General features: G+C 47.3%; 1 protein-coding gene and 3 non-coding genes across 7 annotated transcripts; 1 reads left to right on the top strand and 3 right to left on the bottom strand.

The window, feature by feature from the left end:
• Positions 1-635: 635 nt before the first annotated feature.
• LOC129515252 (low affinity immunoglobulin gamma Fc region receptor III-A) lies at positions 636-17780 on the top strand. Of its 4 annotated transcripts, XM_055334042.1 has the most exons (7): positions 636-651; positions 11291-11444; positions 11860-11957; positions 12593-12613; positions 12972-13226; positions 15478-15732; positions 16427-17780. In XM_055334042.1, exons 3-7 carry the CDS (start codon positions 11918-11920, stop codon positions 16603-16605), a joined length of 750 nt encoding a protein of 249 aa, XP_055190017.1. In that variant the 5' UTR covers positions 636-651; positions 11291-11444; positions 11860-11917; the 3' UTR covers positions 16606-17780. The 4 variants fall into 4 exon arrangements, with proteins under 4 accessions (XP_055190017.1, XP_055190019.1, XP_055190018.1 ...); XM_055334044.1 differs by lacking the exon at positions 11860-11957; XM_055334043.1 differs by lacking the exons at positions 636-651; positions 11291-11444 and having other exon boundaries at positions 11470-11957; positions 12975-13226.
• Positions 17781-19079: 1299 nt separating this feature from the next.
• On the bottom strand, positions 19080-19153 carry TRNAN-GUU (transfer RNA asparagine (anticodon GUU)). Its single transcript has one exon. It is a non-coding gene; the product is annotated as a tRNA-Asn (tRNA).
• A 7998-nt stretch (positions 19154-27151) lies between these two features.
• TRNAD-GUC (transfer RNA aspartic acid (anticodon GUC)) lies at positions 27152-27223 on the bottom strand. Its single transcript has one exon. It is a non-coding gene; the product is annotated as a tRNA-Asp (tRNA).
• Positions 27224-27537: 314 nt separating this feature from the next.
• On the bottom strand, positions 27538-27609 carry TRNAG-UCC (transfer RNA glycine (anticodon UCC)). Its single transcript has one exon. It is a non-coding gene; the product is annotated as a tRNA-Gly (tRNA).
• Positions 27610-27776: the final 167 nt, after the last annotated feature.

The raw sequence follows: 27776 nt of genomic DNA, 5'->3' as shown, positions 1-27776 counted from the left end.
GCCTGGGGATAGGGGAGAAGAGGGAAAGATCGCCATAACACTTAAATTTCTGAATAATACAAAACTAAAATCAGTTCAAAATAAACTACCAACTGCAAATTTTGCAAAAAAAAAAAAAAAAGATTAACTATGCCCCCCTCAAAAAAGGTATTTTTATTATACTAGCAATTACAGAAGAAACACATAGAGTCCTGAGCAGTAGGCAGGGGCGGCGGTACCGACAGACATCCAAAGACATTTGGTTAAACAGACCTGAAATGTCTAAGTGTGCTGGACACAACTTAGGTTCTTCCCCTCTAACAGAAATATAAAAGAGAAAATGCAGCCAGTATAGTACATGGGAAGTGTTCAGACACACTAGTAATCAAAGAAATGCAATTTGAAATGACTGAGACCCCATTTCTCATCTCTCTTTTTTTTTTAAGATTTTATTTATTTATTCATGAGACAGAGACAGAGACCCAGGCAGAGGGAGAAGCAGGCTCCATGCAGGGAGCCCGACGTGGGAGTGGGACTCGATCCCTGGTCTCCAGGATCACACCCTGGGCTGAAGGCGGCGCTAAACCGCTGAGCCATCCAGGCATCCCCTCATCTCTTAATTTACCAAGGATTAAGAGAAAGAATGTGAAAGCAAAGGAACAAAGCAGAGAGGTGAGGTGGAGGGGAGCCAGCAAGACTTTCAACTCTAGAGAACACCCTGCTGGTTGCCAGGGGGAGGTGATGGGGAGGGCAGGGATGAAGAGGACCCTTGAGGTGAGCACCCAGTCGTGTATGGAATTGTTAAATCACTACATTGTACACCTGAAGCTAAAAGAACACTATGTTAATGATACTGGAATTAAAATTACAAACTTAAAAAAAAATAAAGGAATGTGAGGGGCATCGGGACCACTTAGTTGGTTGAGCTTCCAACTCTTGATTTCAAGTCAGGTCATGATCTCAGGGTCTTGAGATGGAGCTGGCTTGGGCTCCATGCTCAGCAGGGAGTCTGCTTCTTTCTTTCTCCCTCTGCCTCTCCCCCTTGCTCATGCTGTCTCATTTTCTCTCTCTAAAATAAGTAAATCTCTTTTTTAAAAATTTATTTATTTTAGACAGAGAGACACAGAGAGAGAGGCAGAGACACAGGCAGAGGGAGAAGCAGGCTTCCTGCGGGGAGCCTGAGATCACGACCTGAGCCGAAGGCAGGCACCCAACTGCTGAGCCACCCAGGCGTCCCTAAAATAAATAAATCTTAAAAAAAAATAAATAGATTCCCATAGATCTCTGAACGGAGTATAAATGTAAAGAATCGCTTGGGAAAGAACGTAGCAATGCCAAGGGCACCTTGGAAATGTGTGCACCTACGACACTGGGGTTTCACTTCTGGGAGAATGGCCTTGGGAAATATGCCAAGTTTAAAAAAATGCTATTGCTCTTTGCAACACTATTGAAAATAATGACAATTATTTCAACCTAAAAATGTTCAAATTCTAGCTTTAAGTACAACTTCATCAGCTGGAGTCTCCCTGAACACAGAGAGAAATGCACGTGTCAGGTGATGTTCTGCAGCAAGTGCTAGAAGGTTCCACTAAAATGGCTTAAACAAGAAGAAATATTTTATGATCTCACATAGCAAAGTCATGTTCTGCTGGCAAGGGAGAAACAGCTGCCTCCTTAGAGGAGAAAGCCCCAGTTCTGGTGCCGATCATGACCTGAGTCTTTTAAGAACCCAAATCAGAAGAGTCACACTGTCTCTTCCTTTCCACACATTCCTTGAAAATATTTAACATTTTTTTCCTCCAACTAAAAAAAAAGAATGTGAAAAGTGTTGAATAGTGCGCGCCTATGTGTGTGGGGGAAATTACTGTAAAAAAATCAAGTTGCAGAAAAATCACGTGATACAATGTGTAAACAGAATTGGCAAAAAATGAACTGGATATAGAGATGTATAGGTAGATGATCGCGTTTACACGAATATGAACGCATAGGGCATGTTCTGGAAGGGACACACCAAACTTTTTGGTGGTTACCCCCCAAGGAAGGAAGAAAGGTCATTAAGAGTCACTTTCACTTTTCCTTTAGTAACTTCTGCAGTGCTTTGTTTGCTTAGTAGCCGGAGTATATTATAGATTCGTGTGCATATTTTCAAATAGAAAATATTTAAAGCAAAGACCAAACATTGGCGAGGGGGACAAGGACTGAAGCCCCAGGACTGGTTCTGGGCTCTGCTCACACTCCTGCCGAGGCCTCCAAACCCCTACATCTCCAGAGGGATGGCACCGAGTAACGGAATCAAATGGTTTTTCTGTTTCCTTTCCAAAAGTTCTTTTGATGTTGCCTTTTATTTTCCTAGGGACTGACTCGTTTACATGTGAGTGAAAGCATGAGTTCAGGATTTATGATTAATTTGTCAACCTTATGAGACGCCTGGGTGGCTCAGAGGTTGAGCGGCTGCCTTCCGCTCAGGGTGTGACCCCAGGTCCCAGGATCGAGTCCCACATCAGGATCCCGGCAGGGAGCCTGCTTCTCCCTCTGCCTGTGTCTCTGTCTCTTTCTGTGTCTATCATGAATAAATAAATATTTATTTAAAAATAAATAAATAGGGATCCCTGGGTGGCGCAGCGGTTTGGCGCCTGCCTTTGGCCCAGGGCGCGATCCTGGAGACCCGGGATCGAATCCCACGTCGGGCTCCCGGTGCATGGAGCCTGCTTCTCCCTCTGCCTGTGTCTCTGCCCTCCTCTCTCTCTCTCTCTGTGACTATCATAAATAAATAAAAATTAATAAAAAAAAATTTAAAAATAAATAAATAAATAAATAAATAAATAAATAAATAAATAAATAAAAGGTAAACCTTAGATGTATTAATTTGCTCTTTCAGAATATTCCTTTAGGCCTTGGTTGGGATTTCTAGGAGACAAAGGCTACTGCATTCTGCAGTGTCTGGAAATTACCATTGGAAACCAGCTATTTAAGCTAGAAGAAGCTACTAAACATAATCATTACCTCACTTGAGGAATGAAGAAACAGAGGTTTAGGAAAGAGAAGTAGCTTGCCAGCTAGCGATGGTCCTACTGAAACCGAAACATGGATTTCCTTCCTCTTTGGCCAAGTCCTCCCCATAACAACATCATCAACACTTCTTTTGAAACTTTAAATGTTTGCAAGTCTGGTTTGGAAACTCTGAGTTCTGATGAGAAAACAAGACAGGGCATGTGTAAGTCGCCCTAGCAGGTAGCCTCACACCTCTAGAACCCTCTTTGAGGTCAGTAAGCTGTGTCATTTCAGTGAGCCCAGCCAGAGTACCCAGGTTGTAACTTAAGGTCACGTCACAAAATCAATTTTATTTCCATGTTGCCTTCCCCTCCTCGTGTCTACGACTTTCTGTTGTTTGGAGTTGATCCCAGCTTTCCCCACAAGCACCTCTGTCCGCGTCACTGTACCTCTGTGCACCTGTCTTGCTCTGCGTGTTTTCCAACTGCCTTTGCGACTCTGTCTGTCTGTGAACCTGGGTACCTTTCCTATTATCTTTGACTTTTCCAGGGTCTTCTCTACCTTCTGTTCCCATTTGCATATCTTGTGTCTCACTCTCTGCCTGTCCCCCCCACCCCCACCCCTTCTCTTTGATTCCTCTCCTGTTTCTTTTCTTCACTTTACTGGACATGTAACGGTGAATATTTTTTATTCAATGACTTTGATATCTATCGTATTTATGGTTCAGAGATTGCTACGTTTTGCTATTAAAGTGAACAAGTAGGATACTTCCTTTATTTTTTTTTTTTTTTTTAATTTATTTATGATAGTCACAGAGAGAGAGAGAGAGAGGCAGAGACATAGGCAGAGGGAGAAGCAGGCTCCATGCACCGGGAGCCCGATGTGGGATTCGATCCCGGGTCTCCAGGATCGCGCCCTGGGCCAAAGGCAGGCGCCAAACCGCTGCGCCACCCAGGGATCCCGGATACTTCCTTTAAAAGGCAACTGCAGGGTAGCCTAGGTGGCTCAGCGGTTTAGCACCGCCTTCAGCCCAGGGTGTGATCCTGGAGATGTGGGATCGAGTCCCGCATTGAGCTCCCTGGGTGGAGTCTGCTTCTCCTTCTGCCTGTGTCTCTGCCTCTCTCTGTGTTTCTCTCATGAATGAATAAATAAAATCTTTTTTAAATAAATAAAAGGCAACTACACTTCTTTTTCCTCTCTCTGGGCCTTCTTGGTTCATTTCCTTGCTGGTCAGTGATGGCCTGCCGAAAAGAAGGGAGGAGTCACTTTTCCTTTGGTTGACATTCACTAAGACAGAAATGTCTAATCAGAAAGAATTTTAGCAAACATAGAGACCATCTTCCCCCAAGCCTGGGTGTCGAGACTACGATCTGCTAAGATTCGATGACTTGTTCAGGGTCACATAGTTAGATTTTGTTGTTGTTGTTGTTGTTTGTTTGTTTGTTTTTATAAGTTAGGTTTAGAACTCCTGGCCTCCCCATCAGCATTCCCTCTCGTCATTAAATGTCAGGTTTTCTCCCCTATTAACTAGTAGCTCTTTTCAGAAAGAGAGTTCTGTATCCTTTTAGTTAGTACTCAGTAAATACCAACGTATCCATCAGGTGCCTATGTTCCCAAGTAACAAGCCCTGACTTACATAGGCCTAAACAATGAGGAAATGTATCTCAAATTATGAAAATTTGGCTTGGTTCCCTCAGAAGCTCAGTGAGGGCACATTCTAACCCTCCCTTCCCAACGTCTCTGCCCTCCTTGGCATTTTGCCTTTGGCCTCATGCTGGCTGCCCTCAAAGTCTTAACAATAGCTGCCAGCCAAACATGAGACATGATGAGTCCTTTTTCACAACCAGTGGAAGAGAGACACCCTCTCTTCCAAATATGACACATAAAAGCCATTCCTTTCTGCCCGATTGCATCTTTTGGACAGTGTCCCCTCATCCCTCACTCAGCCAATAAAAGCCAAGAGAGTGCTGTACCGGATGACATGGGCTCCTGAATAAAACCGGCACTGTACTAAGAAGGAGGAAGATGGGTATTGGGTAGTGCTACCCCTTCATCGTGTGTTGTATTATACTTAAGTCAACTGAGTCACTGCAATTTTTTTAAGAGTTTATTTATTCATGAGAGACACAGACTGAGAGAGAGGGGCAGAGACACAGGCCCCATGCAGGACTCAATCCCGGATCCCAGGAGCATGACCTGAGCCAAAGGCAGGCGCCCAACCGCTGAGCCACCCAGGCGTCCCAAGTCATTGCAATTTTTGAGTTGTATAGAAGTCAGAGGTTACTATGGATTCAAGTTCAAGGAGCCCTTGTTTCCTGTATATCTCAGCAATTGCACTGCAGCGCTGAGCTAAGAAAAATGCCATGAAGTACACTGTTTCTTTGCTGCTATAATCTTACCCAAACTCTTGGGAGGGAGGGAGGGAGGGAGGGAGGGAGGGAGGGAGGGAAGGGTAATGTTAGTCTGGCTTTCTTCTTTCCTGTGAATACCAACCATCTCCCTTCTTCCTGTGATTGTTCTTGAATAAGATGAAAATTCTTTCCTTCCTTCTATTTTACAGCCTCCCACACGTGTCCACAGATACTCTCTACTTTAAAGATTTTTTTTACTTTATTTTTTTAAAAGCAGGTTTTTTTTAAATTTTTATTTATTTATGAGAGAGAGAGAGAGAGAGAGAGAGAGGCAGAGACACAGGCAGAGAGAGAAGCAGGCTCCATGCACCGGGAGCCCGACGTGGGATTCGATCCCGGGTCTCCAGGATCACGCCCTGGGCCAAAGGCAGGTGCCAAACCGCTGCGCCACCCAGGGATCCCCTTTTTTTTTTTACTTTAAAGATTTTGCTTTAGTCACCATGCCCTTAAAAGATCAGGAAATCCTCAAAAAAGTCACTAAAGTGACTGCCAAAGTTAGCTGTGGCAATATGGAAACATGGCTATAAACTCTTTGACACTCTCTCCATCAAGAAATGGATCTACATCTCCTACTCTTGATTGAGGGTGAGCGCATAACTGTTCTTGTTGCCAAGTGAACTGGGGAGACCCCAGCCCTGGGGCCTCCACTGAGCCTGTCCCAAAAATGTCACCAAAGGTTCTCAGTCTCTTCAAAAGAAAGAATTTTTTTTTTTTTTTTTTTTTTTAGTTATTCATGAGAGACACAGAGAGGCAGAGACACAGGCAGAGGGAGAAGCAGGCTCCCCACAGGGAGTCCAATTCAGAACATAATCCCAGGACCCAGGGATCATGACCTGAGCCAAAGGCAGGTGCTCAACCACTGAGCCACCCATGTGTCCCCAAAAGAAAGAATTAAAGGACAGACACCACCCAGTGAATAAGCAACGCAAGGGGGAAGTTGATTAAAGCGAAAAGTACATTCTCAAGATGTGAGAGCCTATGAGCTCAAAAAGACAGCTGCTCACCACCACCACCCCACCCCCTGCAGTAAGTTTCTATATTTATTGACCGTTGTCAACTAGGGAGTGGAATATTCATTAGTTAGAGCAGAGATGCAGGGGTTTGCACTTTTTCTTCCTTAGTTGGTCAGAGGTTCCTGTCATGGCATCCGCCATCTTGGGCCTGTCTGGTTTGATCCAGTTTCCAGTGGAGGGCTCTGGCTTTCCTGATAGCTGGCCAGGACTCACCCATTGCAGACCTCCAGGTCTCCTGTTAGCACCTAACTAACTGCCTACACTAACATTCTGATCAGTGAGTGGGCTGCAGTGGAAAGTGAAGCCTTTCATAATGGTCGCCAAGAAAGTTAAATGACCTGTAAATAACTTCAAGTCTTTCACTTAAGACAAAACAAAATCTCCTTTTCTTTCCTGGATCCCCTCTAGTTTCCACGGGATTCTTCTTTCCTACTGTACCACTCAGGGCTCTTGGCCGTCAGTGTATCAGAATCTAGGTATTAAGGGAAGGAAAGGAATGTGCTAGATGGAAATTGGGTAGGGGCAGGTCAGCCTATTCTGCTGCTATGATGACTAAGACCCAATCATCTGCTTCCCTTAGGAATGAATCTCCCTTATAAGTGGGTAGGTGTCACTTTTTCAGGATTCCACATTCCAGAAGAGACAAGTTGGCCAAGCCTAGATCACACGTCTGCGCCTTGGTTTCCTGCCTGAGTCAGCTCAGGCTGCTATAACAAAGTACCACAGGCTCGGTGGTTTTAACAACAGAATTTTATTTTCTCACGGTTCTGGAGGCTCGCGGTCTGAGATAAGGATGTTGTCAGGATTGGTATTTTTCCTGAGCCCTCACTCTGACTTATCGATGGCCATCTTCTCCTTGTTTCTTCACATGCTCGTCCCTCTGTGCAGGTCTGTGCCCCAATCTTCTCTTTTTATAGGGACACCAGCCATATTGGATTCTGGCACATCCTAATGACGTTGTTTTACCTTAATAACCTTTCAAAAGTTATTACCTTTGAAAATACACCTCCAAATACAGTCACATTCTGAAGTCCTGGCGGTTAGAACTTCAACATATCAATTTGTGAGAGGCACAGTTTAGGACATAACACTGGGCCGAGGCAGAGCAAAAGGGGTTCTGGCCCCCTTGGCTCATCACCAATTTCTATTTAGAAACCAGTCACCACTTTCTATTAAGACTACTCACAGTGGGGGTTTCCTCAAGGGAGAATGAGATGCTGATAAGAAGGGGAGGGGAGGGGGCTCCTGGGTGGCTCAGTTGGTTAAGCATCTGCCATCTGCCCCAGGAGTCCTGGGATCGGGCTCCCTGTTCAATGGAGCCCTTCCCCCTGCTCCTGTGCTCTCTCTCTCTCTCTCTCTCAAATAAATAATTTAATTTTTTTTTAAAAAAAGAAGAAGAAGGGGAGGAGGTATGGGTCCTGGACCATCCAGACATAGGTTCATGAAGCCTCCAAAACAGAGATTCTTTGGAGTAGTCATTCATGAGAACACCTTTTTCCTTCTATTCAATCTTCAACCAACAGTTATCAAGTTTTTGTCCTCCAACCCCAGCCCCTGAAATTGTTCAGGCAAAAGTTATAAATAGTTCCCAGAAGGTCACACTGAAAGGACTTCTTGAACTTTCTTCAGCACTTAATACTGTTGACTTCTGCCTCCTTGAAGGGCTCTGCTGCCTGGGCTTCCCTATTCTCTCTTCTCTAGCCCCTCCTATCTGATCTCCTGTGTCAGCTGTTCTTCCTTTCTGCACACTCGCACACTCGCACTATGGGAAAGTTGCCTCGTGCCACCCTTCTGTCATCACTCCCCTGCTTCTCCTGCCTCTCCTCCCATCTCCTCTACTCCCTCCCCTCACTGGAGCTCCCCTTTCTTCTCACTCAACACTGATAGAGAGCTGTTACCCACACTACATCTTAACCTAGGCTCTCCAGATGAACTTCAAGGAATTTCTTAAACCATAGAGAAATTTTTGTGTATATTTACTTGCATTTTTTTCATAGGAAAAGGACTTAAGCTCTTATCAACAGTGTAGAGCACCTTATTGATACCTCCTAAATCTTGTCTTTGTCCGGACCTGCCTTCTGAGTTTCAGGGCTATATGCCCAACCACCTACTTAGAATCTCCACCTAAAATCATAACTACCTGGAGCTTGATAATGTCAAAAGCTGAGACCATTATCACCACCCTCCCCAAAGCCTGATCCTCTTCCTCTATTTCTTATGTCCATGAAATGTACCACCATCCTCCTCATCACCCAGACCAAAGAGCTGAGCATCGCCCAGACCCCTCCTTCTCTCTTACCCCTCACAGCCAATCACTCATCCAAAGCATGTGCATTCTAACTTCGTCACATCTCTCTTAGATGCTTCCATTGCATTTCCACTTCTTTAACAGAGAATCTTCTCTAGGCCAGACTGTGATAATAACTTCCCAACTTTTCCCTCCATGTCCAATCTCTCTCCTCTTCAGTTTATTTATTGGACTGCTATCAGGGTAATTTTTATAAAATGTAAAACTGATCACGTCATTCCCCAGCTTAAAACGTTGAGGTCGGTTTTACGTTTTATAGAAATTATTCTGAAAGCAATCTAAGAAGGTACAGACTGTTCACCATGACGTACAAAGTCCCCCGTGATCACTCCATAAACACTGAGTGCTGAGTCTGTTTTAGTCACTGGGCTAAATGCTGGGGATACAATGTGAACCAGAGGAACAGCTTCCCTGCCCTCAAAGACCTTACTGTTCACAAATATGAATATGACTAAGCAGGAGCACGAGCTCTTAAAGGATCATGGGGTTGAGAGCGTCACAACTTCATTCGGATCACCAGGGAAGGCCTTCACCTCCCATCTTGCACTTCTAATAGAAACCGGTAGATATGTTTCCAGATATGGAACCAATAACTTTAAATGCATTACCTCATTTAAGCTTCACGACGACACCTTGGAGGTTAGTGCTCATATTTTAGCCCCATTTTACAGATGAGAAAACTGAGGCCTAGAAGAGGTAAGTAAGAGGTGCAGTTGAGATTCCATCCCAGACTTAGCCCAAACTCAGGGTCCTTAACCCTTGAGCTGGTGCTTCTCCTTTGTGGAGCTACCCCCAGCTCTGCAAACATGCCAGCCTATTTCACTCCATCTTGGCTCATGATTCTCTGCTCGAAAGGCCTCTTTATCTCGAAAACTTCCTGCTGAATAGACAATTATCTTTTGTGATCCAAGTGTTCTCCTTTCCACGTGGACCCCTCCCACAGATGCCACAGACGCTCTCCTGGTGCATCTGCAGAATTTTGCAAATACTCTCACGGGTCCTGTCCCGACAGCAGGCACTTCAGGTGCTTATCTGATGGTCTCCCGCTTTCCTAGGGATGAGAGCTGACAGGCCTGGTGATCTCAGAACCTTGCACTGTGGCTGCTATTTCAATGTCCAAGGGAAAGTATGGGGAGACAAGCAAGAGGGGAGAGGGGAAAGAGAACAATGAAAGGACAAAAGAAAAGGCAGGCATGGAGACAAACACTCGGCATGAGATATCCCAACACCACTGACCCTCAAAAACTGTGCCTTTGCGGTGCTTGGGTGGCTCAGTGGTTGAGCATCTGCCTTAGGCTCAGGGCATGATCCCAGGGTCCCGAGATCGAGTCCTGCATTGGGTTCCCTGCATGGAGCCTGCTTCTCCCTCTGCCTGTGTCTCTGCCTCTCTCTGTGTCTCTCATGAATAAATAAATAACATCCTAAAAAAAAAAAAAAACCAACTGTGCCTTTTCCCTTCCCCATACAATTAGCCCTTCCAACCCCGTGCTCACGCTGAGGCTGGCTCAGTAAGCACTTCATGCACACCTGCAGAAGGCTCCTTAGGCTGCGGTCCTCCCTCCTTCCTACGAAGTCCATGCCCTGCAGCTCCTCTCTCCACAGGAAGACCACAGACAGAAGTGGTAGGAGAAGCGCAGAGCAGGGAGGGCAGCCCTGAGCCTGCCACAGCCCTGAGGGCACCCTGTGCCGAGGTGTCTTTCCCAGAGAAGCCCCTAAAGTGCCATAGCCTAGGGCTTTACATTTTCAGATCCAGGTCTGGATTTTGCAAGGTGTAAATGGATCCCTTGAGAGGGAGCCCTAGAATGGCTGCCTGGTTCCTGTCCCTCATGATTCTAACCATCTTAACGGACTTCTAAGACTTCTAATCCGAGGGCCTGTAGGGGAGATGCTGCTGCAGGAATGCATGAAGCGGGGTGGAGGGATGGGAGGGAGGCACCAGTTAACTCTACCTAGGAGCAAAAGCAAACCAAAATCCTGCCTGAGAAGTGGTTTTTCTATGACTTTGCAGTGGACAGGGGCTTTGGTCCCAAGCAGGGGTCAGCAGGCACCTGCGCGCCCCGCCTCCCCTCTACAGCTGCCAAACCTCACACCTGTGGGCTGCTCACCTCCTGGGCTTTTCTAAGTGAGACTTGTCCCAGAGGTCCAGGAACTCACTGGGGCAGTGGCACTGCCATGCAGAGTCATTTGGTTTTCTGAGATCCGGATTTAAACAAAGTGGGGAAGGGGAGGATACACATCCCTGCCGAGTGTTGGGGGGATGCGGCTAGGGAGAGCAGAACAGGGTAGCAATCTTACGACTTCCTGGCAACTGCACTTCCACCTTTTCCGATAAGGCACCCCGGAGCCAGGGCTACAGGCTCACAGACCTGCCCAGGCCAGTGGGTCCCCGAGGGGCTGAGCTCACCTGGCTACTGTCACTGCTCAGCCCTGGTGATGGTGGGTTGAAGCTAAAGAGCTCCTGTCCTCTCCTGCCAGCTGTCCTTCCCTCTGTGTCTCCTTCTCTGCCTTCCCTTCAACCAATTAGTGACATCCTCCCTCCCAGGGGCCCATTTCTCACCCCTGCCCCTCCCCTGGGCTTCTCTTAACAGAAGGTGTGAATCTCATGGTCAAATTCATGCTAAGAAGTTGCGTCACAGACCTCAACACACATGCATTTTGAATTCTTGAAAAATAAGCTGGTGGAGACAACACTGCAGGGAGGGACCCTTCCTGGGGTCTGAAGATTTAAATGAATGCAGGCAGGTAAGTCCAGGTGGATGGAGCTGGGTCTGGGCCAGGCAGGGGAGTTCTGGAGGAAAACAAGAGACCCCTTCAGGGAATGCCCTTCTCCTTGGGTCTCATCCCCTGGGTTATGATATCTTCTTGTTCTTGCACTGAGTGGATCCAAACCCACCAGGTAGGGAAACTTATTTTGAGACTGATCAGATTTATCCGTGTCACTAGATGCTCGCCTGTAGTCTCCTATGGACCCGAGGGTGCTCGTCCGCCTCAGCTTCTCTTTCTGGCTTTTTTCCTCCCCTTCCTGCCTGCCCCATCCTGGGGCTCACTTGTCAGAATTCGGATTCAGAAATCAGATGACTTTCTGGGAAAAGGAACCTAAAGAATAATGAGCTAGGGGGTGGGGGGAAAGACTCTTTACTTCCTCTCTTCAAATTAGCTGCATCCCTTCAGAGCTCAGCATATCTGCAGTGACTTGCTCACCCTAATGTGACAGCATGTGGCAGCTGCTGCCCTCAATGGCCCTGCTACTTCCAGGTAAGTCAGAGTCACTTTGGCTGAGACAGAAGCTCCAGATTCCCTGGGTCCGGTGGAGCCCACTTTTCAGACCAGGGAGGGCCCCCAACCAAGGAATAGGACTCCTTGCTGTGTGGAGAGCACTCAATTTAGCTCCCGGGACAAGCCATTTGGAGGCTAGAGATGAGAATGCCAGCCCGATTTGGGCATAACCAGGAGGCCGAGGGGGACTGCGAGGTCTCTGTTACCTCGCCCCGCTGGGGTTCAGTTTCCCTATCTGTAAGCTGAAGGCTATATGGACCGGATGGGTGAGCCCATCCATTCTATCTCTTCCATTCTGACATTCCAGGGTTCCCCTCTAAGACTTTTCATTTCTGCCCTTTTGGGGGAACTTGGGTTGAGGTTGTGTCTATGGCTTGATTCAGGGCAATTCAGCCCGAACCCTTGTTTTGGGAGTGGGGAGTAAGGAGGAAGTGGTGTTGGGAAGAGGGCAGGAGGTGCACACCTGGAGACTAGAGCGCAGGCCACCATGGAGACCTTGATTCTTGGCACTAGGACTCCCGGAGCAGGGGTGGGCTGGGGAATTACGCCCATGCCACACGAGAGCCCCGATCTCCTCTTCTGCTCAGTATTTGTTTCCCTCTTTTGTCTTGCAGTTTTTGCTGGCACACAAGCTGGTGAGTTGGCTTTGTGGTCTTGGTTGGATGGAGGGAGGCATATGGTGTTTAACAGCCCAGCGCTGTGAAATGCGCGCTGCATGGGAAACTGCCGGTGTGGGGTTGTCAGAGGCACTTCCCCATCACGGTTGGGCTTGGCCTTAGGTTTCTCAGGCTAATTTTCCTCAAGATAATGAAAGGCCAGAAATAGGGCTAAGTGCCTTGAAGCCAAGGTGCTCTAAGTCTGAGTCACAGACCAAGGCCGAGTCACCAACTATGGGTTTGCAATGGGCTTGCTCTGGCTCTGAGCCTCCCTGGAAAGGCCAGTGTAGGGCCTACTCACCTCTCTGCCCTAATCCACCTTCTCTTGGCTCCTCAGCAGACCTCCCAAAGGCTGTGGTGGTTCTGGAATCCAAATGGAATAGGGTACTCACAATGGACAGTGTGAAAATGAAATGCCAGGGGGACCATCTCCTTAGAGACAACTACACGTGGCTGCACAATGGGAGACACATCTCAAATCAGATATCCACCTACTTCATCAAAAATGCCAGCATTAAAAACAGTGGAGAGTACAGGTGCCAGACAGACCTCTCCAAACTCAGTGACCCGGTGCAGCTAGAAGTCCACACTGGTGAGTGGGTGAAGGGGAAGAAGGGAATCAGCAAAAGGGTAAAAGAGGAGGCCCCAAAAGACATGGGAAGAGCCAAGTCTTGGGGGCTAAAATTGAGATGAGATGACTTGTGGCCTCCCTGAATTATATCAGAGGGAGGCCTGAGGCAAAATGTGAAACCTGGTGCGTAATAGATACGGGACTCTGCAGGGCACAGTCTCTGCAGTCACCATCCACAAAGAATGCACCCAAGAGGAGCACCTGTGTGGCTCAGTGGTTAGGCATCTGCCTTCGGCTCAGGTCATGATCCCAGGGTCCTGGGATCGAGTCCTGAATCGGGCTCCCCACAGGGAGCCTGTTTCTCCCTCTGCCTGTGTCTCTGCCTCTCTATCTGTGTCTCTCATGAATAGATAAAATTAAAAAAAAAAAAAGAATGTCCCCAGTAGCATGGAGTCACCTGAAGGTCAGGGCTTGACATTAGTGCTCAATAATATTTACTGAATAAATTAATGAATCTGTTTTTATGACCTCAATCTTCTCCTGACTCTCAGATGCACAATGCCCTAAGCGACCCTCCAAACCATTCCTAACCGCCTAGGGTCATATCCACCGCCCTCTCCCCATCTGCCACACGCAAACTTAAGCCTCGGCCTAAATCTCCTAGTAGAGTTAGAGACACGTCCGTCCAGCCTACCGGTGATCATGGAATGAAAGTCTCTAGTGTTGTTTGCAGAATCCAGGCATCAGAAGCAGGTGAGGGTAGGATTTCAGAGGCAAGGATCTGTTCTACAGGTAATCCTAGAATCACACCCCCTAGCCCGGTCCCTGCAGGCACACCTCACAGCTACTTCCATGGCTGTCTCAGTTGCACGATGTGCATGCGTAGAATGAGCTGGAGGGGAAGGAGGGCCTAACGGAGGTGGATTTGCAAAAGTTTCAGGGAACTGTAGCTCCTTAGCCTCTGACCGCCCCATAGCTGCCACGGGCTTCATGCCACGGAGTTACACAGGGAGGAACGTCTGTTCTCTTGCTGGGTGAGACATGGCTACCTTAGACCAAATGAAAGGGAGAATTACCAACAAGAAGCAATAGAAAAATCAAGTCTGAGACTTATTAGCTGAAGTTCGATCTAGAAACCGACTTTAGAAGTAAAGGAGGACCGTACTACGGGCCCACGACCGTGACTCCAGGCATCAACTCACGAGGAGAAACTCTTGATCAGCTTTCAAAACTCATTTCGCTTTATCTCCTCCTCTGAGGAGTCCTCTTTACTTTTGGGGGGACAGAACCTCTTTATTCCATTCTCTTTGGCCCTCTAGGCCTTTGTTCTTAGCCTGTTGTAGCACACTGTGTTGGAACTATTCTGAGTTTGTGTTTTTCTGTGTCAAGTCTACAGAGTCTTTGAGGTTACGTGTCATGGGTCTTTGTCATCGGGTAGCCCCAGGTGGCCCAACACCTGGTACACAGTGGTGCTCAACCACACTGTGTTGAATGGATGTGCTTATGGACATTCGATAAGTCCATGACAGGACAGATTGGAGCAAGAGTGTTCCCCCGAAGGCCACCAGATTATATATGTATTCTGTTTTTTTTAAGATTTTATTTATTTATTCATGAGAGACAAAGAGAGAGAGAGAGAGAGAGAGAGAGAGAGAGAGGGAGAAGCAGACTCTGTGCAGGGAGGCTCTGTGCCTCGATCCCAGAACCCCGGGATCATGACCTGAGCTACCCAGGTGCCCTTCTGCCTTTCCTTTAATGGAGCAAATCATCATTTTCTTTTTTTGTAAAGATTTAATTAATTGATTGTGTGAGGAGGGGAAGAGGGAGAAGGAGAGAGAGAATCTCCAACAGACATGGAGCAGGATGTGGGGCTCTATCCCACGACCCTGAGGGCCTGACCTGAGCCGGATCCACGAGTCAGACCCTCAACCACCTGAGCCGCCCAGGTGCCCCACAAATCATCATTTTCAAATACAAGTTTTAGTCTTTGGCCTGGAACTCACCTGTTATAGCAAATCCAAGTGCAGTCCTAAGGACCCTGCAGGTGGCTTCCCACCTACCTCTTCACTTAGTCCCTCTGCTCTAAGGTTACAGTTTGATTGGTGTGGCTCTCTTCCCCATCAGACAAAAAGTCTCGGTGTGATTTGGGTTCTCTACAGGGATGGCGCCCAGTCTGGCTCTCCATGACATCCCAGGATCTGGGTGGTGAGTGTCCTCATCACAAGATCTTTGCTCTGAAGCCTCCTGGGCCTGTGGTCTCTGTGTCTTTCAGGCTGGCTCTTGCTCCAGGTCCCTCGGTTGGTGTTCCAGGAGGGGGAGCTCATTCAACTGAAGTGCCATAGCTGGAAGAACACGCCTGTACGGAACGTTCAGTATTTTCAGAACGGAAGAGGCAAGAAGTTTTTTTACAATAATTCTGAGTACCACATTCCAGCAGCAACAAGTGAACACAATGGCTCCTACTTCTGCAGGGGGATTATCGGGAAGAAAAACGAGTCTTCAGAGGCTGTGAACATCATCATTCAAGGTGAGAGCTGTGCAGCCCTAGAGCTTCCAGAACCCCGTGTGTATGGGGTCTGCATTCACAATGTGAAGATGAATGGAGAGATTCTTGACTATTCCATGGGCTTCTTTACAAGGGGTTCTAGGGGTGTCATTTACTCTGCCATGTGACAGCACCAATAGAAGCCACATGTCCTGCCCCATAAAAATACACTTGTCCTGCCTTTCCCCAGTCAGACCATGGCCACAATGTTATGTGTCCCTCCAGTGCTGGCCATCCTCTCCTGCCCTCCAACCTGGTGGGAGCCCCTCACTTCCACATAGGGAGGGCCTAGAAACCTGGTCCTGGCTCTGCTGCTCATCGATCATGTGACAGTGGGTAAACCACATAGCCTCTCTGACTTTCAAGTTCCCCCTTGGTAACAAAGACTAGTTGACATTTATTGGGCACCTTTCAAAGAAGCCAAGTGCTTCTTTCCATGAACCGGGCTGGATGATCCAGCCACCCCTCACAACGTTATGAGACAGGTACTTTGGGGTCTACCTTGGATGAAGTAACTGAGGGGAAGGGAATGGGGAGCATTAATTTGTCTCTCAGATCACACCAAAGATTCAAAGCCTGTATGTTTAACCACTAGATAAAATGGAAAAATTAGGCAGACACCATGTTTTTGCCCTAACCACTGTCATTGTGCTCATTCCTCTGCTTCTTCCATTAGGTTCTTCGCTTCCATCAACCTCACTACTCCTTTCACACTGGCCCCAAATCCCTTTCTCCCTGGTGATGGCACTCCTATTTGCAGTGGACACTGGGCTGTATTTTGCTGTGCAGAGAGACCTTCGAAGCTCAATGGGGAGCCTGAAGAACAGCAAAGTCGTATGGAGCCAGGGCTCTTAGGACAAAGGGTGGGTCCTGAAAGCAACCCCTCTGGACCTCTCTCTGGATCCACAACCCCATCACCTCCAACAGGCAGCTCTGGGAGTCACAGGAAAACTAGACCGCAGTGTCTAGGTTGAGGGTCCTCCACTCAACTCCATTTTCTCTTGGTCTCTGCTGGAAAGAAAGAGTCCGTGATCTTCAAGTGCCAAATAAACCCCCCAGTGAGTAGTCACATCACTCAGAATTGAAATCTCCGAGCTACCTGAATACTTTGTCCGCTCAGCCATTCTATCACAGAGAAGCAACTGGGTGGTGACCCAACATCTGAACTTGTTCTTAAAGAACGGGATAAGTGGATAAGAGAATTATAGCCGAGGGCCAGCTGGGTAGTAGTCTCCATCTGTTGCTGCAGGGCTGGTTGCCTTTAAGGCACACTAAAACCACTTCCAGACAGATTGTGGGGGCTGTGGAGGGTCTAGGGAGACAGCAGAACCAGTCAAGGGGGTGGCTGAGAAAGAGCAAGGCAGCCGGACCAAGGAAGACCCCTGCCTGGGCTGTGAGCAGTGGTGTAGGTAACAGAACAATCACAGGGGTAATTCGAGTTGATTTTTGCAGGGAGCCCCTTTTAGAACCTGGACTGTGTGTGAGTATATAATGATGAACTGTCTTGGTGTCATGAGTAGAAAATGCTCCTGGAAGGGGGTTGGAGGTTGGAGTGTCTTGGGAAAGAGCGCAGAACAAACCCTGTGTCCATAGGATGAAGAGCAGCATTGCTTTCCCAGATTAAGCTCGTGAACAGAGATATCTCTGGGTCTGAACTGAAAAAGAATGACACCAAAGAGTCAACGATAACTACTTGGGAGGCCATGGGCAGGAGGTGAGGACATTAGTTGGCCAGCATAGTAAAAATTAGAAAGAGAGCAGGTGCAGAGACTATCAGACCAGCTTTCTGCTTTAGTATCTAATTCAGGCAAAGCTTTGCTCACATCATTCACCAAACAAGGTTGGATAAGCGATACTAAATGCACTCAACCCTGCTGAGTTAAACTATGGAGACTTAAAATCCCTTGGCCTTTCAGTGGCAGTGGAGTAAGGGTGGGGTCATGAGAGTTGCTTGTGGAAGAAAGCTTAGCTGTCCCTTTCTGTATTAGAAGCTTTAAACAGAACACTTCTCGATTCCAATAAAGCCTTGAACAAGGTCTTGCATGCTGCTCTCTGAAGATGGAAAAAGCGGGGCAATGAGGCCTGAATGATAAGACCCATTTTTCCTCCTGTCGTCCAAAATTCTACCAGGGATGAGTTTGGGTTCCGAAATCCTGTCTGCACAGCTCACGGGAATCAAGCAGTTGCAGATTCACCAGTCTTGCTGGGGCACCTGGATGAAGGGGACTTTTATAGGTGGTGTGGGATGGGAGGGTGGGTGGCAGCTAGAAGTAGGTCGGAGCAGGTGGTGGGCAGGAGAAGGCGCCCAGAGAAAGGAGATGGTATAGGGTCAACCTCATGGGGTTGGATATGGGCTACAGGCCAACAGGGTTCAAGCTTGATGTCTGAATTATTATATGAGATGCAGACATGAGGCAAGTGCATCAGAAAAGCCCAGACTTTCTGTGTAGTACGTAGGGTAGGAAGAGCTTGGGTTTAGGTGCTGAAGGTGGAGAGATGAACAACACAGGGTCATCCCCTGGAGGAGCTTTCATTGGAGGGACAAAGGCCCAGAGGAGAGAGCGAAGAAAAGCTGCAGAGGAGAGACTCGGTTCCGTGGGAGCGAAGGATGAGTAGATGTTGGTTTGCCAGGCAGAGGGGACAGACGCTGAAGGCCTGTGGACAAAGGTTCAAGGCCAGAGCAGGGCTCCAGGATGTAGGTCAGCTGGTCCCCGAGTAATGAGCCGGGGAGGGAGAGGAGCGCCCAGGCCCGAGCAGCAAAGGCCTGCCCCCAAGCTAGGGCAGCGCAGCCCGCGGCCACCGGGGCCCTGGGAGCAGAGTTGGCCTTTTAGGAAGCTCTCGGGCAGCTAGAGACTCGCACCAGGAAGGGAGGGGGGGCCTGGAAAGCTGGGTGAGCCCAAGGGGGAAGGAGCGGGGAAGGAGCAGGGGCGCGGCTGGAGGGGTAGGTGCTGCTGCTGCGGGGACACTCGGAAGGCAGCCCGCCCAGCCCCGCCCCTGGCCACCGCTGGGGCCCAGGTTCCGGACAAGCCTGCCCGAGGAGTGAGGAAATGCAAAGCACAAAACGAACTCACCGGCTTATCAGTTCTTGCTTCCTCCCGACCGCAAACTTTTTTTAAAAAGTTGCGCGCAAATAAATAAAATAAAATAAAATAAATAAATAAAAAAGTTGCGCGCGCCGGCGGGCCGGCTCTCGAAGAGCCTAAGGCAGGTCCTGGCAGCCGGGCTGGTGCAGAGCACCCCCTGCCCGGACACCCAGGTCGGGCTGCGGGAAAACCCAGAGCCTATGCGGCTTCCGCGCAGGAGCCACGCGCTCAAAAACGCTCACGCCCCGTCCCTGGGTGGGCTCGAACCACCAACCTTTCGGTTAACAGCCGAACGCGCTAACCGATTGCGCCACAGAGACAGGCGAGGCTTGACGCCTCTGCCAAGTCGGTTCACCGCAGAAAACGTTCGTGCTGCTTTCCCGGCGCCCCCAAATCCGGGCTGGGGCTGGGGCTGGAGGGGGACCCGGCAGGGCGGTCCCCGGGAGAAGAGGGCCTCCCCGCCGCCGAGCGCTGGCACCTGCGCTCACTCCCCACCGCCCCCGGGCTGGCACCTGCTGGGACCCCCACACACACCCCTCGGCCCCCCCTCCTCCCCCGGGGGGGCACCTGCTGGGACCTCTCGGGCCCCCCCTCCCCCGGGGGACACCTGCTGGGACCCCCCACCCGGGACCTCTCGGCCCCCCTCCTCCCCTGGGGGGCACCCGTTGGGACCCCTCCCTCTGGAGCCTCTCGGCCCCCCCTTCTCCCCCGGGGGGCACCTGCTGGGATCCCCAGCTGGCACCTCTCAGACCCCCCCTCCTCCCCCGGGAGACACCTGCTCCGACCGGCCGGGCCTCAGCGTCTACCCAGACAGGGCGGGGCGGCCCGAGCAGCGGAGGTCTCCGGGGGAGCCAACACCGGGGCTCCCGGGGGGCTCGCGAGTTCACTTGGTTTTGCTCCGGGAAGTAGAGCAAACTTTTTTTTCTTTTTTTTCTTTTTTTTGCTGATCTAGACGATCGGGTGTCAGCTGAAGCAATGGAGCCTCACGGACCAAGACTAATCTCCAAGCCCAGCTGTTGGGAAAGGTTCCTACGCGTGTGTTAGGCCCGCGGACAGGACGCAGAGTCTATAAACGCCCGAGACTTAGAGACGTTGACACTGCAGTATCCGGATCCATCTGGGCGCGGAGACCTCGCATCCAGCGCGGCAGCCCAGGGATCCCGGTCAGTGGCTCGGGGCCCGGCCGGCCTCCTCTCCTGCCTGGGGAGAAGCTCCTCTGGGCTCCCTGCGGCCCCCGAGCCCCCCGCCTCCGCCCCAGGCACACCCATCCCCTGCACCACGGCCCTCTGCGGCGAGGCACCCACAGTGTGTGGCCGGGCGTGGCACCCTCCTCAGCCTCCACCCAGAACCTCCTCTTCCTTCTACACCACCGCGCTCCACTCCGTGGGTTCCAGTTTAGGGGCAGGTCAAAGTTTCCAGTGATGTTGGGTGAAATGAGAGGACACACGGTAGATAGAGGCGTGTGCGCACAGATTATGTATGTGTGTATCTCATAAGTTTGCCCAATGATCTCTACACGGAGGCTACTTTTTTTTTTACACTTCAAAAGTTTGTTTTTAAATGTTCTTTACTTTATAAAATTATGGTGAGGATAGGCCATAGTTGGGGCTGTGGTTGTTCTATAAATTTCCTGACTTGGCGAAATAAAAAGTTGGCAACTCTATATTGGTCACTGACATTGTAAGGGAAATCTTATTCATCTGCAAAGTCCAAGTTTGGGAACCTCGATTCTCGTCTTCACCTCTTTTATTGGATTGGCAGCAGAAATTAAAAATTAGTTTCCAGTTTATTCTTAATATGCATACGTTTCCTGTGCTTCACTTTGCATGTACACATGACAGCAATCCAAAAGAAGGGAAAAGAAAAACAGGCATGAAAAAGAAAGTACAAAATGGGATAGTGAGGGATGCCTGGGTGGCTCAGCAGTTGAGAGTCTGCCTTTGGCTCTGAGTGTGATTCCTGGGGTCCGAGATCAAGGCCCACATCAGTCTCCTTTTCCCTCTGCCTGTATCTCTGCCTGTCTCTCTCTGTATCTCTCATGAATAAATAAATAGAATATTTAAAAAATGGGATGGTGAAATAAAGATATATCAGTAGTCACAATATATAGAAATGGAGAAAATTTGCCAGTTAAAGTGCATTTTTAAAAAATACATTTTATCCTGTTCTAGAAAAATGACATGAAAACCTTAAAAAAAAAACAGAAAGATTGAATGGAAAAGAATGGAAAAAGATATGCAGGAATAGTCTAACAAAAAGAAAGTTGGCATTAATATCAGACAAAACAAAATTTAAATAATAATGCATCATGAAGGATGGAGATGGTCACCAGATAATAATAAAAGATTAAATTCGTGATGAATATATAATTCTAAAAACATAGTTTCTAATAAAATAGTATTAAGATATCAAAGCAAGAATTATTAGACTTACAAGGGAAAATTAACAAATGCATTTACAGTGAATCCTCAAATTCTATGGTAAGAGAATTCAACATATTACTTTCAGCGTTCAATAGATCATTCATTAGAGAAAAAAAATAAGCATATGAACACAATAAGACTGGTTTAATAAATATTTAGAACTCTGCAACCAATAATTTTTGGTTGTACATTCTTTTCAAATGCATATGGAACATTCACAAGAATTGACTTTATATGAGCCCATAAAACAAGTCCTAACGTATGTTATGGAATTGGCACCATATAGAACACATTCTTTGAACATGATGCAATTTGACTAAGGAATCAATTACAAAAAATAACTTTAAAAACCCTCCTACCTGTGGAAATTTTAAAACCCATGCTTCTTAAATACTTCATGGATCAAAGAGAATGGAAATTGAAAAATACTTGGTTTGAATAGTAATAAAAATATAACATACCCAGATTGTTGTTCAGGGTTTTACACGTGCACAGGGAAAAGGAACACTATACCAACCTTCCGTGTTTAGCATATGTATTAAACAGTATTTTTCTGTTAAATAAATCTGTTAGAAAATAAAAAAACAAAACTTTTGGAATGCAATTAATCCTGTTACAATGAAGGAAATGCACAGGTGGTAGCATTGTGATTGGTCAGGCCCATACCAGTTAACTGCCCCTCAGAAAGAATCATCTTCTGGGGTCTGCTTTGGCTCTCCCTAGACACCCCAGAGAGCCAGTCCCCACAGCACTGCTGGCAGACTCTAGGGAACCCTACTGGGGCACTGCCGGGAGGCCACTCAATGCCTCTCAACCTGCAGGTCCGAGGTAGGCCAACCTGCTGCAGATCCTGGTTATCGAGCCCTGCCACCTGAACCCTGGTCCAGTTAACAAGAGCCCAGTGTCAGTTTGGCTCCCCAAGACTGTGGCTGCCCACTACCACTCAGTTTTACTCTGCAGCGTCCCTTGCTGGCTGCCACGTGTGGGAACCGAAGTCTTCACCCAGCCGTGGTGCCAAGAGTCAGGAGATAACAGAGAGCAGGCAGGCAGTCACGGGTCACAGTGGGAGCATCACCAAGTGTTGTGGCCTCTGCTGGCCCTGCTGCCGTCCTGTGGTAGGATGGAGGCTGTCAGGCAGACTGGAGCATAGGGGAAATGTGGGGCTGATGGGAGACTGGGGGGCAGGCGCCCTCCTTCCCCATCCGTATTGTATTTTACCTTCAGTTCACGGGACAAGGTTGTCTTTTTTTAAACCCCAAACATCCTCCATATAATTGTTTTGGTAATACAAAGGATAATTAATGCTTATTCATTCATTCATGCCACCATTCTAAACATTTACTGTCTCATTTGAGAATTATAATTATCATCATTATCTCCTTTTACATATGGGGAAACAGAGGCAGAGAGCCAGGCTGCAAACACAAGCAGCACAGCAGAACTCGCGCCTCACAACCATATTGTGGCTCAATACGGATGGATGTGGTCAACCTATTACACATATTGTTCCAATAAATGATTATTGTGTAATAGAGAAAACCGATGTATAAAACCCTCAATATTTTTTTTAATTTTATGTATATATTTGTGTGTGTGTGTATTTAAATTGTAAGTGGTGGTGCAGAAGGAGAGGGAGAGAGAGAATCCCAAGCAGACTCCCTGATGAGCTCAGCACCCCATGGGGGGCTCGATCCCATGACCCCGAGATCAGCATCTGAGTAGAAATCAAGAGTCAGACACTCACCTGACTGAACCACCCAGGTGCCCCACAGATAATATTTTAAAGGCTAGGAAAAAAATGTGCTAGAGTTGTTGTTAGTTCAACAGAAGATAGCAAAGGATTCAGTATCATAAATGCATAGCTTTTCCTAATTTTAGGAAAAAATTCTCAGCTTACTCAGACGAGTCACCTAATGACTATCAACTTGGAAAGAAATTGCAGAAAGTTGATGCAGTTCCCCCATGTTAAACCAGGGCTCAGGAGGAGGCATCCTTTAGTTAGTGACAGCCGTATCAAACAGAACCAACAATTATTAAAAGTTAAATATTTTGGAGATGATTTGAAAGATTGACATAGTATTTGCACTACAACTTACATTACCTGGAAATCAGTTTTATGACATACATAAACACACATATCTATCTATATATTTATAGTTAAGGACTAATGAGGAATAGTGGAAATATATAATCCTGCAACTATTTAAAATGTTAAAATATAAAATCCTGCAGCTGTTTAAAATCTTCTGAATACCATTCATGGCTATGTGTCTCAACATAAAGGAAACCCATAAAAATGATATTTAGTAAAAAAAACAAAAAAAGGAAAAGCTAGTTGCAAAAGAATATGTATTGTCTGATACCAGTTACATAAACTTTAAAAGCGTGAAAATCCAAATAATATATATTTATTTGATAACACATATGCATGTATTAAAACTATTACAAAAGCCAAAGAAATAAAATATGAATATAAAATCTAGCCATATAAAGTCCAGAATAAGGGTTGTTTAGAAAGAGACACCAGATCTAGATAGATTACTTAGATTGCTTCTCGTTCAAGCATGAGCACAGTAGGGTTCTTAATCGCAAACAACAGATTCTACTCTTGCTTATTTAAATACAAAAGGATTTTTTGAGGGGCACAAATAATTTACCCAGTGTTGGGAAGACTGAAGAAACAGACTCGAGGCTGACTTCCAGGAATAACTCCCCAAACTCTTCTGTTCTCTTTGTTCTGCTCTAGAACAAAGTTGCATTGGCCACTATTACACCTCCAAAATTGTATCTCTGTTTCTCTCCCATGTGACGCAGCTACAAATCAAAATCTCACGGAAGCACATCTGCTTAGTGAAACATAATCATAAACCAGAACCCCAGCTGCAGAGGAATGTAGGAAATATATCATTTTTAGCTTCCCAATCTCAACCTCACTGGAAAGCAAACCAGGATGATACTGGAATGAGTGTTGAGCAAACCAAACCACAGAGCCAGTACAGTGAGTAAACTGAGAAGCCAAAATAAAATAAAACCAACACCAAATTAAAATACAAGCCGATCATGTTCCCACCTCCGCCTCTAATATACGACTGTTAGAAAACAAGGGCATGAAAAGATCTAAAGAACTACGTTGTCATGGGCCACAGTTGTGGGTATATTGTGATAAACTGTGGCAAGGGTCAAAGCCTGTTTTTGTTCTTAAAAGACAATGGGAGTGGAGGGAGGGAAGGGCTCCAGGTCCATGTGTTGGACTCATTCCAAATCCCTGTGGAAAAGATCCCAGTGGTGTAACACAGAAAAGTTTATACCATCCCATTGATCCACTATATCTAAGAGAAAGCTTGCAATCTGCTGGGTTCATGATAAACAGCCAATAACCCAAGATGGAATCAAAACTGTCTTGGAAATCAGAGTGGGTCATCGCTCAAATAGCTGAATACCAAAAACATGAGCAAGAAAAGAGAAGGGACGGGGTGTTAAAGTAAGTAAGCCATTGACTCCCAGTCATTCACAATATCCAAGAGGAAGCTGGATATCTTCTGGTTTCATCATTGCCTCGTGGATCCAAGTTGGGACAGGACTCAAGTGTGTCCCAGACTTTGTGTTTTGCTCTGTGTGAGAGGGATGAATGGGTGAGTACCCATCAATGATGTCACTTCAAATCCGTGGTTGAGGGGTGGACTACTCAATGAATTGAATGGAGAACCATCAGGTGAAGGGATGGGAATAGAGTTATAGACTTACCCCATGTTATATCTCGAAATAATTTCAAAAAGAATTAAAGGGAGGGGCACCTGGGTGGCTCAGTGGTTGGGCATCTGCCTTTGGCTCAGGTTGTGATCCCTGGGGTCCTGGGACCAAGTCCCGCATCAGGCTCCCTCCAGGGAACCTGCCTCTCCCTCTGCCTATGTCTCTGCCTCTGTGTGCTCTCATGAATAAATAAGTAAATAAAATCTTTATTTAAAAAAGGGGGAATTAGGGGGACCCCTGGGTGGCGCAGCGGTTTAGCGCCTGCCTTCAGCCCAGGGTGTGATCCTGGAGACGTGGGATAGAGTCACACATTGGGCTCCCTGCATAGAGCCTGCTTCTCCCTCTGCCTGTGTCTCTGCCTCTCTCTCTCTCTCTCTCTCTGTGTGTGTGTGTGTCTCTCATGAATAAATAAATAAAATCTTTAAAAATAAAATAAAAAAGTAAAAAAGGAATTAAAGGGATAATACCAAAAAACAAAAAGGAAACAAAACTACTATAAGAAAACAAAGGCAAAAACTGATCTGATATTGAAGTGGGGAAGGAATTTTCAACGTATGAAAAAAAGCTTAAAAACTACCAGGGAAAGTATTTGACTACATAAAAATTAGAAACTTCTGAAGTTCAAAAACACTATGAATAAAATTAAAAAGCAATTCCACTTTCCATAATGATGGAGGAGCTTGAACAGTACTAATCACTCCATAGATAATAACTATAAACTCTGGACAAAATATTATTTTTAAAACATCTGTAAGGAGTCGGAGAGCAATCAAATCAGATAAAAAAAATAATAAAGAGTATTGAAGCCCTGGAAGAAGGAATCACCAGGTAAGATCCTCATCCTGAGGGCTCTCTCCAGGAAAGGAGACTCAGGCATGTAGTAAGGTCATCTAGAAACCTAGTCTCATATCCCATGCGTGGAGGTAGGGTTTAGGGCTGCTAGACTGGGTGGAAATTAAAGAAGTAAATCTCAGAAAAGGGTCTCATTCTGGAAAGCCAAATCTGCAAATCCAGCTCCCACGTCTTTGGCTCACCCTTGAGCTGAGCATGTGCCCAGGACAGATTTCGGGGAGCCATGGGGAAAGCAGCCGCCGCAGGGTGAAAGCGGCCCCAGCAGAGATTTCAAGAGCTGCCTCACCAGAAGAGCCAGAAAAACCCTGCCACAACAAAAATGCTCAAAATAGGCGATTCCTTAAAGAAACTGAGGGTGTGGCCATTTAATACAACCCAACGAAGGCATTAAAATAACGTTTTAGACTAACACATTTAATGAATTTAGAAATAGTCACATTTTGCTAAACAAGTAGGTCAAAAAATATGCACCCTGGGAGTCCAATTTTGCATTTTTAAAAAAGCCAAAGAGATAAACATAACAGCAAAATGTTGATTTCCTGGGTGACGGAAATGCGGATGCCTCTTCTTTCTTTGTAGTTTGCTTATCGCCCATACTTCCTACAAGGACTATATCTTACTCTTATATTCAGGAAAAGTAGTATCTTTTTAAAACATGAGCATAGAGCGCGCGCCAGGTGCGCCAGGTGCGCCAGGCCAGGTGCGAGGGCAGGGCACTCATGCAAAGGGCTTTGGAGCCCCCGAGGGTCTCAGAAACGGTAGCTTGGCTCCTCCACGTTACCCATGAGGAAACCGAAGCCCACAGGGGTTTGTGCAAAAGCAGACAGCTTCTTAGTGACGCAAGAACAGGTATTCCGGTGGTCAGAGTAGTGCTCATTGCTGTTTGTACGCCTCCGCCGTAGGAAGGCAGCAGAGAGAGCACGTGGGCTGGGCACAGCTGGAGAGCAATAGAGCGGGGAGAAAGGAAGAAGCGCCTGGTAGTCCGCGGGTGTGGGAGAGGGCAGGACGGGAAGGGAAAATGAACACGGGGCCCGGGTAGAGCTGCACCCTGCACCCTTCCGGGGGGGCGGCGAGAAGCTACACCTCGCGGCAGGCCCCATCCGCGGTACAACAGGTGGAAACTTGCAGGACTAAGGCCCAGGATCTAAGTAACCGCACCCACCCGTACTCCTGCCCATCATCCCAGAACTCCGCATGGGACAACCATACTCCTGGAGCGAACCTAAAATTACTTAGAAATGCCCTTTGCTCCTGCAGGAAGAGCGAAGAGGAAGGAAAAAGAGCCTCCGCTGTCTCCCCGTCGGGGAATCGAACCCCGGTCTCCCGCGTGACAGGCGGGGATACTCACCACTATACTAACGAGGAAAACCGCTGGGCAGCCTGACGGATCATTGCTTAAGGAGTCACCACCAGGCCGCCGGGACCCGCGGGGGACCCGGAGCCCAGAGCGGCGGCGGTCCCCGGGCGGGAGCCGCAGAGAGCGAAGCCTTCAGAGTGAGACACGGCCCGAGCCCGGCTGGGAGGGGACGGAGGCTCTGCAGCGACAGAGGAACCTAGGAGGGAAACAGCGGCGCCTGCAGTTCCTAGTTTGGGTTCAGACCTTTAAAAAAAAAAAAAAAAAACGAAAACAAAAAACGCCCACTCTTCCTAGAAAAGGAAAAAAAAAAAAAAAAAAAGCTTGCGTTGGCCGGGAATCGAACCCGGGTCAACTGCTTGGAAGGCAGCTATGCTCACCACTATACCACCAACGCCGGCGCTTCCGGAGGCTCGGAATTGTGGATATAAGGAAGATGGAGGACGTGGATTTATTTATTTATTTTATTTATTATTTTATTTTATTTTATTTATTTTATTTTATTTTATTTCATTTATTTTATTTTTTTTTTTTTAATTTTATTTATTTATTTATTTATTTTTT

Source organism: Nyctereutes procyonoides, unplaced genomic scaffold (genome assembly GCF_905146905.1).
Source record: "Nyctereutes procyonoides isolate TBG_1078 unplaced genomic scaffold, NYPRO_anot_genome, whole genome shotgun sequence".
NCBI classification, from domain to species: domain Eukaryota; kingdom Metazoa; phylum Chordata; class Mammalia; order Carnivora; family Canidae; genus Nyctereutes; species Nyctereutes procyonoides.
Note: the sequence above shows the minus strand (reverse complement) of the source record. Positions and strands in the feature narration are given on the sequence as shown.